This window comes from Electrona antarctica (genome assembly GCF_951216825.1).
Source record: "Electrona antarctica genome assembly, chromosome: 19".
Lineage (NCBI taxonomy): Eukaryota > Metazoa > Chordata > Actinopteri > Myctophiformes > Myctophidae > Electrona > Electrona antarctica.
Window position 1 is genome coordinate 23,582,169 of NC_136800.1, and position 16,332 is coordinate 23,598,500.

General features: G+C 45.5%; 1 protein-coding gene across 1 annotated transcript in view; it reads right to left on the reverse strand.

Annotated features, from left to right (window-relative positions):
* hecw1b (HECT, C2 and WW domain containing E3 ubiquitin protein ligase 1b) overlaps positions 1-16,332 on the reverse strand; it is a gene marked incomplete at its 5' end in the record, with an annotated part of 34,486 nt that overhangs the window by 4,762 nt on the left and 13,392 nt on the right. Inside the window, 18 exons of the mRNA XM_079529250.1 lie at positions 269-421; positions 619-732; positions 2,069-2,183; positions 2,656-2,765; positions 3,562-3,645; positions 5,770-5,866; positions 6,124-6,223; positions 6,451-6,585; positions 7,480-7,665; positions 8,036-8,169; positions 9,295-9,446; positions 9,633-9,783; positions 11,204-11,275; positions 11,560-11,568; positions 12,365-12,492; positions 12,748-12,863; positions 13,420-13,613; positions 15,186-15,301. Coding sequence (XP_079385376.1) covers positions 269-421; positions 619-732; positions 2,069-2,183; positions 2,656-2,765; positions 3,562-3,645; positions 5,770-5,866; positions 6,124-6,223; positions 6,451-6,585; positions 7,480-7,665; positions 8,036-8,169; positions 9,295-9,446; positions 9,633-9,783; positions 11,204-11,275; positions 11,560-11,568; positions 12,365-12,492; positions 12,748-12,863; positions 13,420-13,613; positions 15,186-15,301 — 2,166 coding nt within the window. The remainder of the gene's footprint in view (positions 1-268; positions 422-618; positions 733-2,068; positions 2,184-2,655; positions 2,766-3,561; positions 3,646-5,769; positions 5,867-6,123; positions 6,224-6,450; positions 6,586-7,479; positions 7,666-8,035; positions 8,170-9,294; positions 9,447-9,632; positions 9,784-11,203; positions 11,276-11,559; positions 11,569-12,364; positions 12,493-12,747; positions 12,864-13,419; positions 13,614-15,185; positions 15,302-16,332) is intronic.

The window sequence follows — 16,332 nt, forward strand, 5'->3', positions numbered from 1 at the left end:
CACACACACACACACACACACACACACACACACACACACACACACACACACACACACACACACACACACACACACACACACACACACACACACACACACGGTTGTGATTAATTAGACACATAATGATTCACTGATTCACAATATTATTTATCTTACAAAAATCATGTATTTTTAACAACAAAATGTCTCTTTTTTTGTTATGTAAACACAGTTACAAAGTTACATACTATGCCGTTCTTTAGCTAGTATATTGGAACTATAATCTCACCATTCCAGGTGGTTTTCCACAAAGGCAGACATGGGGCTGATCTGGACAGTGTAGGTGTCGTTGGCCGAGTACTCAAACAGGCCGTAGTACGGATTGAACAACTCCTGAGACAACAAGAAGAAGAACTCTCTGGACGGGCCGCTGTAGTCTAGCCTGCAGAGACACGCACGCATGCACGCACACACACAGTGGGAAGTTGGGAACAACTGATAAAGGTGACAGTGTGTGGTGACCAACCTTTTAGCTCAAGACCTGAGAGAGAAAATGGACGTTTTGCCCGGGACTAAGTGAAAATAGGAAATATCTCAAATAACTGCAAACCAGGTGATTAATTGTGACATGTTATTTACCCCTCCTCTCCCGTGAAGGTGATGTACAGTTTGTTCCTCTGCAGTTCTTTACGTGAGTAGGCAATCACCTGGTTGAAGGTCCCCTCTAGAAGATTGTCCCTACGCACCACCAACCTGGAAGCACACACATAATATTACTACCACCATCCTGACACCATTATAAATAATATTACATTTACAACCACACCAAACTGTAAGCACAAACATCTAAGGACAACTTTAGTTTTTTTCAACCAAGGTTAATGTTTTAGGTTGTTATTAGAGAAAGTAAAAGGTGAGTGTTAATTTTCTTTCATTTGCTGCTTTCTTTCGTTTTAGGGATTTTAGCAGTTTTTGACAGGAGGGCGGGGGCATTCGAGCATGGGGCTAAATATGTATTGTTTTTACAATTTTTTATGGCGATTTATTTTTTTATTATTTACTATAGTCCTACTAGACCCCAAGAAATTACATCTGGTCACAAAAGATCACGAGATCTACTGAATGTGACAAACTGAGATATTGAGCCTATGACACACAGTGTGGCTTCCCCCCAGTAGCCTACCTTCACATTCAGTAGATCCTGTGATCTTCTGTGGCCAGATGTAATTTCCTGGGGTTTATTAGGACTATAGTAAATAATAAAAAAAATAAATCACCATAACATTTTGTACAAAAATACATATTTAGCCCCACGCTCGAATGCCCAAAAAGCAGGTTGTTATTTATCTAATAACAACCTGAAACATGAACCTTGGTTGAAAAAAACTAAAGTTGTCCTTTAACTATAAATGCACCAAGTCGCTGTGAGTGTGTGCGTACGTCTGTACGGGAGTGCAGTGCCCAGTGTCGAGTCGGTCGGACCCACGGTTGTCCAGAACCGCCCCCCAAAAGGCCTATCCCCCCTCCATATTTGGGCATGCCTAACAAAGAACTCCATAGATGGGCATAAAAGGGACACAGACATAATATCTGGGTGGGGCATGCATTTCCAACTTGCATCGTTCTAAGTAGACCAGTGCCCAATGGGCACCACTCTAGTAATACATAATATTACTACCACCAACCTGTAGCACATACATAATACTAGCCTGAAAGAACGCTCCCTTTCCAAGGCATAGAGGGGTGGATTCAAACTAGCGCTGGAAACAGACCTATTGGTTCACCAACCTATGTGCCCGCCTTGTAAAATACTTACGCATTGCACACGTGGATGTTTGTAAATTGTATTATTATCCTATTTAGTTTTTTTGTGATTGAACTGGAACAGAACAACTTGAGTTGAAGGGTTAAAAGTGATAACTTATAAGTTAGAAGGGTGCAAGGGTACAAGTGCTACAGTGTTGGTACCAAACAATGTGTATTTTCCATTGTATGTTTACATGGTTGTTTGTTTATTTTTCAATATAAGAGCCGGCAATCATTTACATTTAACCCCTTTTAACTCATTTAGCATTCTTCATAGTCTTACTTGATCTTCCCAGGTCCCTGTCCGTAACCTTTGGCCTCCAGCTTCCTGTAGAAGTTTCGTAATTTGGCCTCAAAGTCTCGTCTGTAGGGGGCCGGCGCCCTGGCCCTTTGTGTACCTGCACACGCACGCATGCACGCACACACGCACGCACACACACACACACACACACACACACACACACACACACACAGACACACACACACATCCATGATGGGGTCGCCAAAAAAATACCTCATAATATGGGGTCGTGGTATAAAACAGTGTGTGAAGCCCTGCTGTAGACACACTGTCACACCAGAGAAACCTAAATTGCACACATACAGTAAGGTTCACCTCAGCAGTGTCACAGGAGTGTTTAACACTTATCAAATAGCCATAACGTCTTGACCATTAATCTGATCAGCATAATATACTGTAGAAACTAGATTCCAAAATCTAGTAGTGTTAAAGAGAAAGCGCCACAGAACATGACAGGTTCTGGATAGTTTCAGGTTCTAGAAGGTTTTGGGTTACCCATCATATTGGAAATGAGCCATAATGTGTGTATGTCATGTACTGTAGGTGCAGGATGTCAGTAGAGCACGCACCTTTACCTGGAGAGCTGTGTGGAGAGGAACCTGGAGAGCAGCGAGGAGAGAAGGTGATGCCAGGATGGACGGATAGAGGGACGTACGACATGATGTCCTCCTCAAATAAACTGAAACATACACGCATCACATGATGTCCTCCTCACTTCGCGTCTGCTATACAATTACAATACCAGTGGTTCTCAAACATTTTAAGTTCAAGGACCACCATAACCCCTACGGGTCCATTTGTACACTCTCAGTGTTACAGACAGGGCCGGATTTAGCCAGCCCCACTCAGGTGGGCAGACAGAATTGTAAGGGGGGCGACTCCGCCGGCGCGGGTGGGGTAATCAAACCCACATTGGGTGGGCAGGACGCACGTTTGGGTGGGCTATGCCCACCCCTGCCCCCCCTAGAACCGGCCCTGGTTACAGACATGTAAAGGTCCATTTGGAACCTGCTGTGGCAGGGAGGAAAAGAAAGATCTTCTACCTAGAATAATCCACACCTCTTCTAGTGATTCTCAACTAGCTTAACCCATTCTGGGCAGGAACCCATTTTGGTGTTTTAACCATTATGTTATGCTTTAGCTATTGAACAATAGCAGATCTACAAGCTCATAGTGTTTTACATATATTTTTGGGGCTCCTTGACATGAAAAAGCACCACTGACAAAGAAACGTGGATTTTTCAGAAAACTGTCATGATTTAGAAGACATTTTGTAGAATCGTCCTCAGGTCTAAATGGGTTAATTTGAAGGACACCCCCCCCCCCCCTGCCCCAAGCACACAGGGGGCCATTGTACATGTGTAGATGTTGCAGATGAATGAATGTAGAGTGAACGCCACACCCACCTGAGTAACATGACCACACCCACCTGAGTAACATGACCACACCCACCTGAGTAACATGACCACACCCACCTGAGTAACATGACCAGGTCAGCATCACAAGACATCTTCTCCAGCCGCTGGGTTCCCTCTGTCCTGATATAGTGGATCTTCTCTCTGCACGCACACACATACGCACGGCACGCACATACACACATGCACAATCACGCACGCACAAACAGCGCAATCACGCACACACATGCACGCGCAATAACACATGCATGCACACAAAAATCCCATCACACTCCGAAAGAGCACTAATCCCTCCAAACAAAATTATATTGCATGGCTTGGTTGAATGCTTGATTCTGATTGGTCAATAACTGAATTCAGCAGTCTGTTATTCTTTTTTAATGAGTTTTTTTTCAGACCAAGGACTTCTTAGCTGAGAGAGAAAGATGAAGTAGAGACCCCCACTACATGTTGTATAACATTGTGTTGCAGATTAAAATTAAAATTAAATAAAATTAAAATTTTATAGACTTCATAGATAGTTGCGTCGACAGCACTATCATCATCCATACATCCATCCATCTTCAACCGCTTATCCGTAGTCGGTCGCTTGTATTCGCGACCTTATTCTTTCGGTCATGACCCACACTTCATGACCATAGGTGAAAGTAGGAACAAAGATTGCTCAGTAGACAGAGAGCTTTGCCTTAGAGGCTTTGAACATTGCCCATTCCTGTTCAATGTCCCCAACCTCCACAGGGATGCCAGAGAAGTCCCGCCCGAGGTGGGAGTTGAAGTCCTTCCGGACAGAGCTCTCCTCCAAACGTTCCCAGTTCACCCGCACTACACGCTTGGGTTTTCCAGGTCTGTCCAGAGGTTTCCCCCGCCATCTGAACCAACTCACCACCAGATGGTGATCAGTTGACAGTTCAGCCCCTCTCTTCAGCCGAGTGTCCAAAACATACGGCCTCAGATCAACTGACACGATTACAAAATCGATCATTGATCTTTGGCCTAAGGTGCTCTGGTACCAAGTACACTTATGAGCATCCTTATGCTTGAACATGGTGTTTGTTATGGTCAGTCCATGACTAGCACAGAAGTATAGGGTATCCATGAAGGCCGGATACTCTGTAGTCTTGTTCGGTGCGTACGCACAAACAACAGTCGAGTATTCACCCCTACAACCCTAAGGCGGAGGGAAGAGACCCTCTTGTCCACATGGGGTAAACTCCAATGTACTGGCACTCAACCGGGGGCTTGTGAGTATCCCCACACCCGCCTGAGCCCTCACACCCTGGGCAACTCCAGAAAAGAACTAGGTGTACCCCTTGTCCAAGAGTTTGGTTCCAGAATCCTTACTGTGTGTGGAAGTGAGCCCCACCAGGTCTAACCTGTAGCGCTCAGCCTCCCGTACCAGGTCCGGTTCCTTCCCCACCAGTGTAGTGACGTTCCACGTCCCCAAAGTCAGCCTCTGCTGCCCGGGTCTGGTCCGTCCAAACACTCCAGTGTCACTGCCACCCGTCTGGCAGCGCACCCGACCCCACTGCTTCCTGACGCGGGTGGTGGGCCCACGTGGCGGAGAAGATGTGCCGACGTTGCTTTTTCGGGCTGTGCCCGGCCGGGCTCCGTGGTAAGCCCGGCCACCAGGCGCTCGCTGACGAGCCCTCCCTCCGGGCCTGGCTCCAGAGGGGGACCCCGGGCTTCCTCCGGGCCGGGTCGCATCTCTTCTCTCTTGTTCTTCCATGAGTGCTTTTGGACCATGCTTTGTCTGGCCCCTCCCCCGAGACCACTTTGCCATGGGAGACCCTACCAGGAGCACTAGGCTCCAGACAATACAGCTCCCGGGTTCATGGGGGCACTCAAACCTCTCCACCACGATAAGGTGATGGTCCTTGGAGAGGCACTATCATCAGTGTTGTGTAAATGAATTGTTTTTATACTATTCGGGACGATATTTGCTTTTCTCTTTACAGTATGTATGTTTTGTGACTCAGTTTTCTACACTTTGGTCAATTTTGATTGTTTTTTAATTATTTTCTATGAATAACAATTGAATTGATTCTAGGTGGTGTGGTGTGCTATCAGTCAGGTGAATGCTAGGCTGTGATGTGTAATCTATCAGTCACGTGAATGCTAGGCTGTGATGTGTAATCTATCAGTCAGGTGAATGCTAGGCTGTGATGTGTAATCTATCAGTCACGTGAATGCTAGGCTGTGATGTGTGATCTATCAGTCAGGTGAATGCTAGGCTGTGATGTCAGTAAGGTGAATGCAACAGTAGGCTACCTGAGGGAGTGGTTTCTGGTCAGAGCAGGCTGACGTTCAGTCAGAATGTCCAGGATTCCAGGCTGCCGCAGGAACGCCACAATCTTCTCATTATAGGCTAGAGGACACAATGGAATGGAGACACAGTTGACTATTAACAAGGGGGAAACATTCCCAAGCAATATTTCTGGCAAAGAGATTCGGTATAAAAGTAGAACAGCAGAGTGGTGGCCTTTTGCTCTATTTACTATTTATCAAATGACTCACAGGTTTAAGAGTAAATGTTGTGTGAGTGTTGTACAGTTGTTGGTGTTATGTGAGTTTGGGTTACCGTCAGGTACATTATCTTTCTGGTGTTATGTGAGTTTTGGTTACCTTGTGGAACGTTGTCTTGCTGGTGTTGGTTACGTATGGCTGTTACTAGGCTGTTGCTTGGTCGAGACATCATGCCTCTAGAACGTGACACGTCCGATGCCTGGGGGGAGTCACACACACACACACACACACACACACACACACACACACACACACACACACACACAAACACACACACACACACACACACACACAGTCAAGATGCTCCACCAGTTTTGCACGTGTGTGTGTGTGTGTGTGTGTGTGTGTGTGTGTGTGTGTGTGTGTGTGTGTGTGTGTGTGTGTGTGTGTGTGTGTGTGTGTGTGTGCGCGCGTGCGTGTGCGTACCTCTCCAGCGCTGTAACTGCGTAGTCTAAGCAGGTGTTGTTTATGTGTGAGGTGGTTTGGCAGCTGGCCGTTCTGCAGGGGGATTCGGGGGTCGATGAAGGTGGTCGCTCTGCTGTTGTGATCCACAAAGAAATTCTACAATGGAATGTACATACAATACATGATATTACATTTAATCATTCATTCAATGTAATAATACATTACATTAAAGTATCAATACCACCAGGAATTTATCTGGCACAGGGGACACGGGGGACTTGTCCCCTGTGGGCCGTGGAATGGACCAGAGTGGGACGCAAACTGGTATTTGGCTGCAAGACTGTGAACGAAAAAAAGGGAGGGGCTCAAAAAGGCAGGCACTAGGACCACGCGGCCACTGACACTCCAGAAGCAGCCCTTTGAAAGAGGGGGAAGAGGGGCGCGGCTGGGGAGGGCTGTGGGATGGCCCCTTTTCACCCTCTCCTTGATCCTCGCCTTGATGTCCAGCACCTGGCCCAAATACAGGCATAAGATGCGCACACAATCTTCTCCGTGAACATATAGCGTCCACATAGACATATATAAAGGCTAGATGGAAGCTGGAGTCTCCGGCGTCGTTCACCCGGCGGCCATCTTGCTGCGGTGCTGCAGTACAGTATGTTCTATAGCAGCTCAAACAAAAATACTCAAAACTCGCTCAAATCTTCGGATTTACAAACAGTTTGGTTTGTTACAAACGTTATCAACGTGGCTATGATCCAGGATGCTTATATGCATAATGTTATTTTTTATATGAACGTCATATAAAAGCATATAAGTATGCCGACGTCTGACGTTTATAACAAACCAAACTGTTTGTAAATCCTTCAAGATTTGAGCGAGTTATGATAAGTGTTGTTTGAGCTGCCATAGAACATACTGTACTGTACTGTAGGACTGCAGTAAGATGGCCGCCACGTAGCGACGTTGCTCTCCATTGGCCAGCAGCGTGGGTGAGCCATCTAGCCTTATATATATGTATGGTCCCATGCCTCTAAAACAGAGACCCACCTTGCCCTGGGGGTCCGTCTTGATCTCCCAGCCCCGGGGCAGCTCCAGCTGGGCGTCAGAGAAGCGGTTGAGGAAGGTCACCAGGTCGCGGTTGTGCTGGTAGCGTTCAAAGCTCCGGGCGTCTCGCCGGATCTTCAGGATCATGTGTTTAAGACACGTGCTGTTGGTGAACATCCGGTACGCCCCCTAGAGGGACGACATGGGAGAGCAGGCTTCGACACAAAGCAATGGTGACAAGTGACAACTATTCTACAAATATCTTCTGAATCCCAACCGCTTCCTGAAAAAACGTATGTCGCTATACAGTATATAGTGAGTGAGTGAGTGAGTGAGTGAGTGAGTGAGTGAGTGAGTGAGTGAGTGAGTGAGTGAGTGAGTGAGTGAGTGAGTGTCACTGACATAGTTGAATGAATGAATGAAAGACAGAATTAACAAATCTATTAATGAATGAACGAATGAATGAATAAATGAATGAACTAATCTATGAATGAATGACTGAATGGATGAATAAATTAATGGATGGATGAATGGAGGAATGAATGGATGAGTGTCTCACATAGTTGGCATGCAGCAGGGTGTAGAACTCGGGGTGGGTGATGAACTTGACAGCAGGACTGTGGAGGAGAAGATGCTGCTTCTGGCTGCTGACACTCTGCGAGGAAGAGGAGGGCGAGCCTTCGTCATGAAGCTCTACACACAAAGATACAACACACGCACACACACACACACACACACAGTCATGTGTATGCAAATATAACAGACAGACAGACAGACAGACAGACATTGTGTGTGTATTTAACTATGACAAACACACATGCATGTGTATATAACTGTAACAAACACACATTAATGTGTATGTAACTGTAACAAACAAACATTAATGTGTATATATTATATACACACTAGTTCTATGACACACCCTCACACAACAAAAAGCTTAGGTCTTGGACATTATGTGGCTTGGGACTCGAGAGCAATGACTGGAATTGTACTTGTACTTAGTGACTCAGTCCCATGGTGGAAAGTAACTAAGTAAATGTACTTAAGTACTGTCTGTAGTAAGTATTTGTACTTTACTTGAGCATTTCCAATACTTTTACTTCTACTCCATTACATCTCAGATCCAAATATTGTACTTTTACTCCACTACAATTATTGTCTCCACCAGGCTGAAGGCATGGGGAGAGAGTAGGTTTTGCCCTCTGTCCGTCCGTCTGTGTGTCTGTCCGTCCGTCTGTCCGTTAACAGCTAATCTCCGGCACCGTTAATCCGGTCGATGCCAAACTTTGCACACACACTCCCTGGATGAACGACAAACCTCTCCCCCAATATTTTTTTTCAGAACGGCCTGTTATAGCACCATTCAAGGCAGATTTTCACATTTTTACCAAGACTTGTCCGGGCAAAAGAGGACGTATGGTAAGCCTAACCTATACTGCACCTTATAACTGCACACGTTGAATGCACACTCCCTAGAGGCAAAGGAAAAACCTTTGCCCTACATTTTTTTAATATTTTGAAACTGTAGATTTTGATTATTATTGCAAAACACACATTAACCAAATGTCACGATGTGACACATTGTGAGCTTGTCAAAATATGTTTTTATACATTTGGAAACTTTAAATGGGACATTCTGTAGAATGGAACTTTAAGTACATTTTAATAGCTTTTTGTACTTTTACTCAAGTACATTTTGAATTCCGGACTTTTACTCAACAGAAAAAGTACTTACTTGACTTTTACGAGTATTTCTACATTGCAGTATTGATATTTTTTAAGAATAGGAGTACTTTTTCCACCACCTCAACGTACCGGTGTTGGCTGTTTCCGGTGTAGAGTCCGTCTCGCTGCTGTTCAGGGCTTCTCCATCCTCGCCCCTCTGTCCCCCACCTTCATCCTCTCCCTCCTCATCCTCACCCCCCCCTCCACCGTCACAGGCCATGGTGCGCTGGATGGTCTGGTACCTGGACACGCACGAGCACGCAAAAGCCGTTTGAAGCACGCTCCGGACTACAACACACTGAACTAAAAACTATCACTAAAACGAATAAAAAGTAAAAACACAACTGAAATTGGTAACAGTAACTTAAAACTAAATAAACACAATGTTCAAATAAAATTCAAAACTATAAGCTCTATTCGTGGCGTACCTTCTGTTGAGTTGCTCCATCTGGTGGAGAGATCCAGAACGTCTCATGCCGTCGGGCGTAGCAGCGGTGGTGGGTCTCTGCCAGGTGGTGGTCCTGTTGACGTGGTCCACGTAGAACACCCGCCCATGACTGTCCACACGCGCCTCCCAGCCTACAAATATATATAATACACCCGATGACTGTCCACACGTGCCTCCCAGCCTACAAATATATATAATACACCCGATGACTGTCCACACACGCCTCCCAGCCTACAAATATATATAATACACCCGATGACTGTCCACACACGCCTCCCAGCCTACAAATATATATAATACACCCGATGACTGTCCACACACGCCTCCCAGCCTAGGCTACAAATATATATAATACACTCGATGACTGTCCACACGCGCCTCCCAGCCTACAAATATATATAATACACCCGATGACTGTCCACACGTGCCTCCCAGCCTACAAATATTACACCCGATGACTGTCCACACACCACACGCCTCCCAGCCTACAAATATATATAATACACCCGCTGACTGTCCACACATGCCTCCCAGCCTACAATATACACACACACACACACACACACACACACACACACACACACACACACACACACACACACACACACACACACACACACACACACACACACACACACACACACACACACACACACACACACACACACACACACACACACACACATTTAATACAACCCATGACTGTCCACACACGCCTCCCAGGCCAGCCTACAAATATATATAATACAGCATCAGTATCTCTGTGTGCATAGAGCCCATTTACTATAAATCAAACATCAACCCCATATTTCTTCTCCAAAAGAAAGCAATCCGAATTATAAATCACGCCGAATATTACGCACCAACAAATCCACTTTTTATTCAGTCACACACCCTAAAATTGCATGATCTGGTAGACCTCTCAACAGCAGTTATAATGTATGAAGCACATAACAGACTGCTTCCGCCCTGTGTCCAGGAGTTGTTCGAGGCTCGAGAGAGCAGGTACAATCTTAGGGGATTCGGCATATTCAGGGGGACTAAGGCAAGAACCAACAAAAAGGCGAGATGTATAAGCGTAAGAGGTGTGAAACTGTGGAACGGCTTAGACAATGAACTGAAAAAGTGTAGCTCAATTAATACATTTAAAAGAATGTATACATCTAAAATAGTTTGTTTTTTCTCTCTTTTGTTTCTCTGTCAGTTTTATGTCCCCCCCACTCCCCCCTGGGATAGGCACAATAAGCCATTGGCTTCAGCCTAAACCCTTTTGGTCTCTACAAAAACAAAAAAGTGTAAAAAAAACACGACGAAATGAATACATGTAATGTAATGTTTTTTTTCTTTTCTTTTTATGACCAAAATAAAACTGAACTGAACTGAACTGACTTGGCACACTTCCGCCACCGAGTCAACTCGAGTCAGTCACTACAATGCAATGAAATAAACAGTGCTCCTATGTGTGTGTGTGTGTGTGTGTGTGTGTGTGTGTGTGTGTGTGTGTGTGTGTGTGTGTGTGTGTGTGTGTGTGTGTGTGTGTGTCTGTCTTACTAGAGGGTAGAGGTTCATCTATGGTGGGGTAGTGATGGGGGGGTGGCCTCAGAGCAGGAAGCTGACCAACTGCTGGAAAACAAGATGACATATCTGATACCACAGAAATGCAACCATGTTTTTCACTAATGTGTTACACACAAACCTGTATCCACACAAACCTGTTACCACACAACCACGTTACACGCAAACATGTTACCACACAACCATGTTACACACAAACCTGTATCCACACAAACCTGTTTACCACACAACCATGTTACACACTCCTGTTAAACACAAACATGTTACCACACAACCATGTTACACACACCTGTTACACACAAACATGTCAGGCTACAACACAACCATGTTACCACACAACCCTGTTACACACAAACATGTTACACACAAACATGTTACCACACAACCCTGTTACACACAAACATGGGCGATTTAGACACATAAAACAAATAGCGGGAATTATGCCGCGGCGGAACACTGGATCAAACAATTAGCGGCAGGAGAACTGTTTTAAAAACAAACCTGTTGTTACCACACAAACACGACACAAACACACTTTGTCAAGTAAAGATTAAATGTCTATTAATAACCCCGCCCTGTGCAATTAGTGTTCAAGAAGTCTTAAAGCCAAACGTTTATGTTCCAAAGTTCCCAGCGGCAAAAACTCAAATAATAATCGTAATCGCAATTATTATTGTTGTTAAGGTATAGAAATATCAGGGAACTTATGAGCCATGCCATTGGTCAGAGGTATAGAAAATTAGAAATATCATGGAATTTACGAACCATGCCATTGGTCAGAGAGGTATAGAAATAGCATGGAACTTACGAGCCATGCCATTGGTCAGAGAGGTATAGAAATATCATGGAACTTACGAGCCATGCCATTGGTCAGAGAGGTATAGAAATAGCATGGAACTTACGAACCATGCCATTGGTCAGAGAGGTATATAAATAGCATGGAACTTACGAACCATGCCATTGGTCAGAGAGGTATAGAAATATCATGGAACTTACGAGCCATGCCATTGGTCAGAGAGGTATAGAAATATCATGGAACTTACGAGCCATGCCATTGGTCAGAGAGGTATAGAAATATCATGGAACTTACGAGCCATGCCATTGGTCAGAGAGGTATAGAAATATCATGGAACTTACGAGCCATGCCATTGGTCAGCGGTGAGCGCTGTGGGCTTTGATCCTGGGTGGGCGTGGCCACCTGTTGCCATGGCGATGTGTTGTCGCCGTCCATATCGTCCTCATCTTTATCCTCATGATCATCTGACCTGCACGCACGCACGCACGCACGCACGCACGCACGCACGCACACGCGCACACACACACACACACACACACACACACACATATTGCGGATTACGTTAAAAGAAAATCTGTGTCCTAAAATGATACTTGTGTGCGCGCGCGTGTGTGTGTGTGTGTGTCACTGCCCTGCCGACAGTGAGGGAGAAAGGGTACAGTTTGTGTGCGTGCAAGAGTGTGTGTGTGTGTGTGTGTGTCCGTGCGTGCGTGCGTGCACAGACCTGTTATGAGTGTAAAAAGAGTGACTGCAGCACGGTGCACACTCATCTTCATCATCATCCTCATCATCCTCCTCATCACCACGGCGTCTTCCTCGCCGCCTCCCTCTCACCTGACCCTGCACGAGGATGTTTACAAGTTTATGCACTTATCATAGTTAAATGCTAATTTAACCCAAAGAAAGAGATCGATTCTACAAATGCCTTCTAAATCAGTGGTTCTCAAACTTCTTTGTGTAAAGGACCCCCCCTTCCCACCCCTCAATCTAAAATGACACAGACCCTTTCCCGGTTTTAATGGGTAACTTTCCTCTTCTAAACCGGATTTAAATATGGTTCCATGCGCAAGTACTGACATTTGCTCAGCGGATACATTAAATCTTCTAGGTGAATTTCCTTGTGGTTAGAGTGGCCGCCCGGAAAATGGGAGGTCGGGGTTCGAGCCCCGGCCGGATCATACCAAAGACTGTAAAAATGGTACCCAATGCCTCCCTGCCTGGCACTCAGCATCAAGGGTTGGATTGGGGGGTCAGATCAACCACAAAATAAATGCTTCCCGAATGGGGCATGCCTGCGGCTCACCGCTCCAAGAGATGGGTAAAATGTGGAGAACTAATTTTGCATACAGCAACGTATATGACAAATAGTAGGACTTTGACCTTTAACTTTAGTTACCTGTGGGTGTCTTCCCTGCTCGTCCAGCAGCAGTGCCAGGTCGGACAGACGCTCCACAGACAGCGAGCGAGGGAGCGTGCGTCTGGGTGCGTCTGAGGGGCTCAGCGGCTCCGCTAGCTTCTCATCGTTATCACAGCTGCCCGACGCACCGACGGGTGGACTCAAATCCCTGCTGCTCAGCACATCCTCCGGCCCTGGAACAGACATAGTTAGCCGAATTTTGGACCAGTCTGGAAAATAAATGCTTACCAGTAGCTTTTCCAAATGTGATTGTTCGGATTTTGGGAGATTAGCCGAGTATCCGACAGACTCTAGCAGCAGACGGGATTTACTAAAGAATTAACACGCATAGGCTAAACTAAATGTTCCAATAATCGCTTCTCTTACAAACTCAACATGCTTTTTATAAGGTTTATTAGCTCATTATACAATACAAACACATAAAACATACACACTGGTTTGTTTCTCCCTCCCCATGACACAGGTGGATACGGTACTCTGGATCTTTGCCTAATAGTCTGTTCCTCTCCTAGCTGTCTTTGAGGAGTTCAGCCCCTGTTGATCTTGGTACTATTTAGCTCAACACTACCAACTTAAGTTCACCTATGGTAGTCTACAACCCATGTTCACCTGGTTATACCTGCTATGTTATAGCTATGATCACCTGGTGTAGCTATGGTTATGCTATGGTTTTAAATCTGGGAGACAAACAAGAGGCACAGATACATACATTGTTATAATCTAACATCACACAACACAACACAACACATGATATCAATTAAACACATTTCTATATGCTCACCACTGGCCTCCCGCCTTCCTGCTCCCTGATGGTCTCCCCCTGAATCTACTCCCCTGCTAGCTTACACACATGATACAGCTGCAGGCTCTGGATGGGTCACTCCTCCCCGGCCAATCAAAAGCCCAGTGGCCCCTTCTCCGCCTGTGGGAGAGGCGGTTCTAAGCCCTCGCCTGTCACTTGCATCACACTCCTTGTGATGCAAGCCTGGAACCCTCTCTGACCAGCTTAAACCCGGTAGACTCTTAGATATTATTATAAAGGTGTTTGGTAACCCAATATCTAAGTATTGACTCTAGAACACATATTATACACATATGACAGGATTAAAGTGGTACTTGGTCACACATTGCCCCCCCTGCCATTATATGTGTGTGCCTTGTGAGTCAGCCCCCCTTCCTCTGTAGGTGTCGTAAAACACCCCTCACTACTAGCAGGAAGGCAGGCTGCATCCAACTCCTGCATGCAGCCTGTTTATTGCCCCATGGAATGTGATACTATCGGCAGTTCCTTCTTTCTCTCCGATGAGAGCACATGTCTGATCACATATATTTCCTCAATGTAGCCATATCTCGTCCATCCATAATTGGACAATACAGTGATGACCTCTTCACATTTGTGATGACGGCTATTGCCGTGTTTAGCTCAAGGAGTGATTTTTGTGGAATGGACTCATGAAATCATCATAAAAACCCTAGTGGCCTAGTTTGACCCATCATCACATACTACTTAAAGCAGAATTAAAATGTGTACATTTTGCCTGCATATAGGTTGTTAATGGTACCCCCACTTTTCAGTAGCTAATTCAGAGGTGATAGTAGACACCTTTAGGAACACATTTTGTGAATAAAGCTATACCGGTAAACATTTATTTTCCAGATTGGTCCAAAATTCAGCTATCTTTCCCTAACTAATATAGGAAACGGTAAAAAGTCCTGAGCCACTGTTTGGGAAACAGTGGTCTAACCTGCATGTGCGCTGGTGTCCATGGAGGGGTCCCATCCGTTGGTGTGGAGCGGGGTTCCATCGGGCTGGGCGGAGGGCAGGCTGTGGAGAAGATGGTGGATTCTGATGTAGTGGGACCTGGAGAACGTACACGTACACACACACACACACACACACACACACACACACACACACACACACACACACACACACACACACACACACACACACACACACACACACACACACACACACACACACACACACACACACACACACACACACACACACACACACACACACACACACACAAAACAAGTCACTACCCCCCTCCCTCTATACGGTAACATCTTTGACAACCATTATAATGTACACCAGTGCTTCTCAAACTTATTTGTAGTGTGGTGGCCCATTTCTTCTACACACGTTTTGCTCCTCCTCCTACAGAAAATAGCTGATCTATCTTGCCGCTATGAATCAGTATGAATGAAGTCATTTACGACACCATCGATGCCCGCCAAAATAATACACTTCAGTCGACTCAAGGCCTATTCATACTCCAGTTTTAAGTGATGAGGCTTATGAGGTGACCACCTCATAAGCACCTCATAACCACCTCATCACCACCTCATCACCACCTCATAACCACCTCATCACCACCTCATAACCACCTCATAACCACCTCATAACCACCTCATCACCACCTCATAACCACCTCATAACCACCTCATCACCACCTCATCACCACCTCATAACCACCTCATCACCACCTCATAACCACCTCATAACCACCTCATAACCACCTCATCACCACCTCATCACCACCTCATAACCACCTCATCACCACCTCATCACCACCTCATAACCACCTCATCACCACCTCATAACCACCTCATAACCACCTCATAACCACCTCATCACCACCTCATCACCACCTCATAACCACCTCATAACCACCTCATCACCACCTCATAACCACCTCATCACCGAGTATGAGTATGAATAGGCCTTAAATAAACTGTAGATTTCGTCAACAAAAACTACATGTAGACTGAAACCGAAACATTTCAGATGACCAAAAAACAACAACTCAAAATTGAACTTTTCGGTCAAACTTTTACATTGGTTTGGTGAACTAATCCCTTCCAAAGCGGCGTCCTTTTTGCACC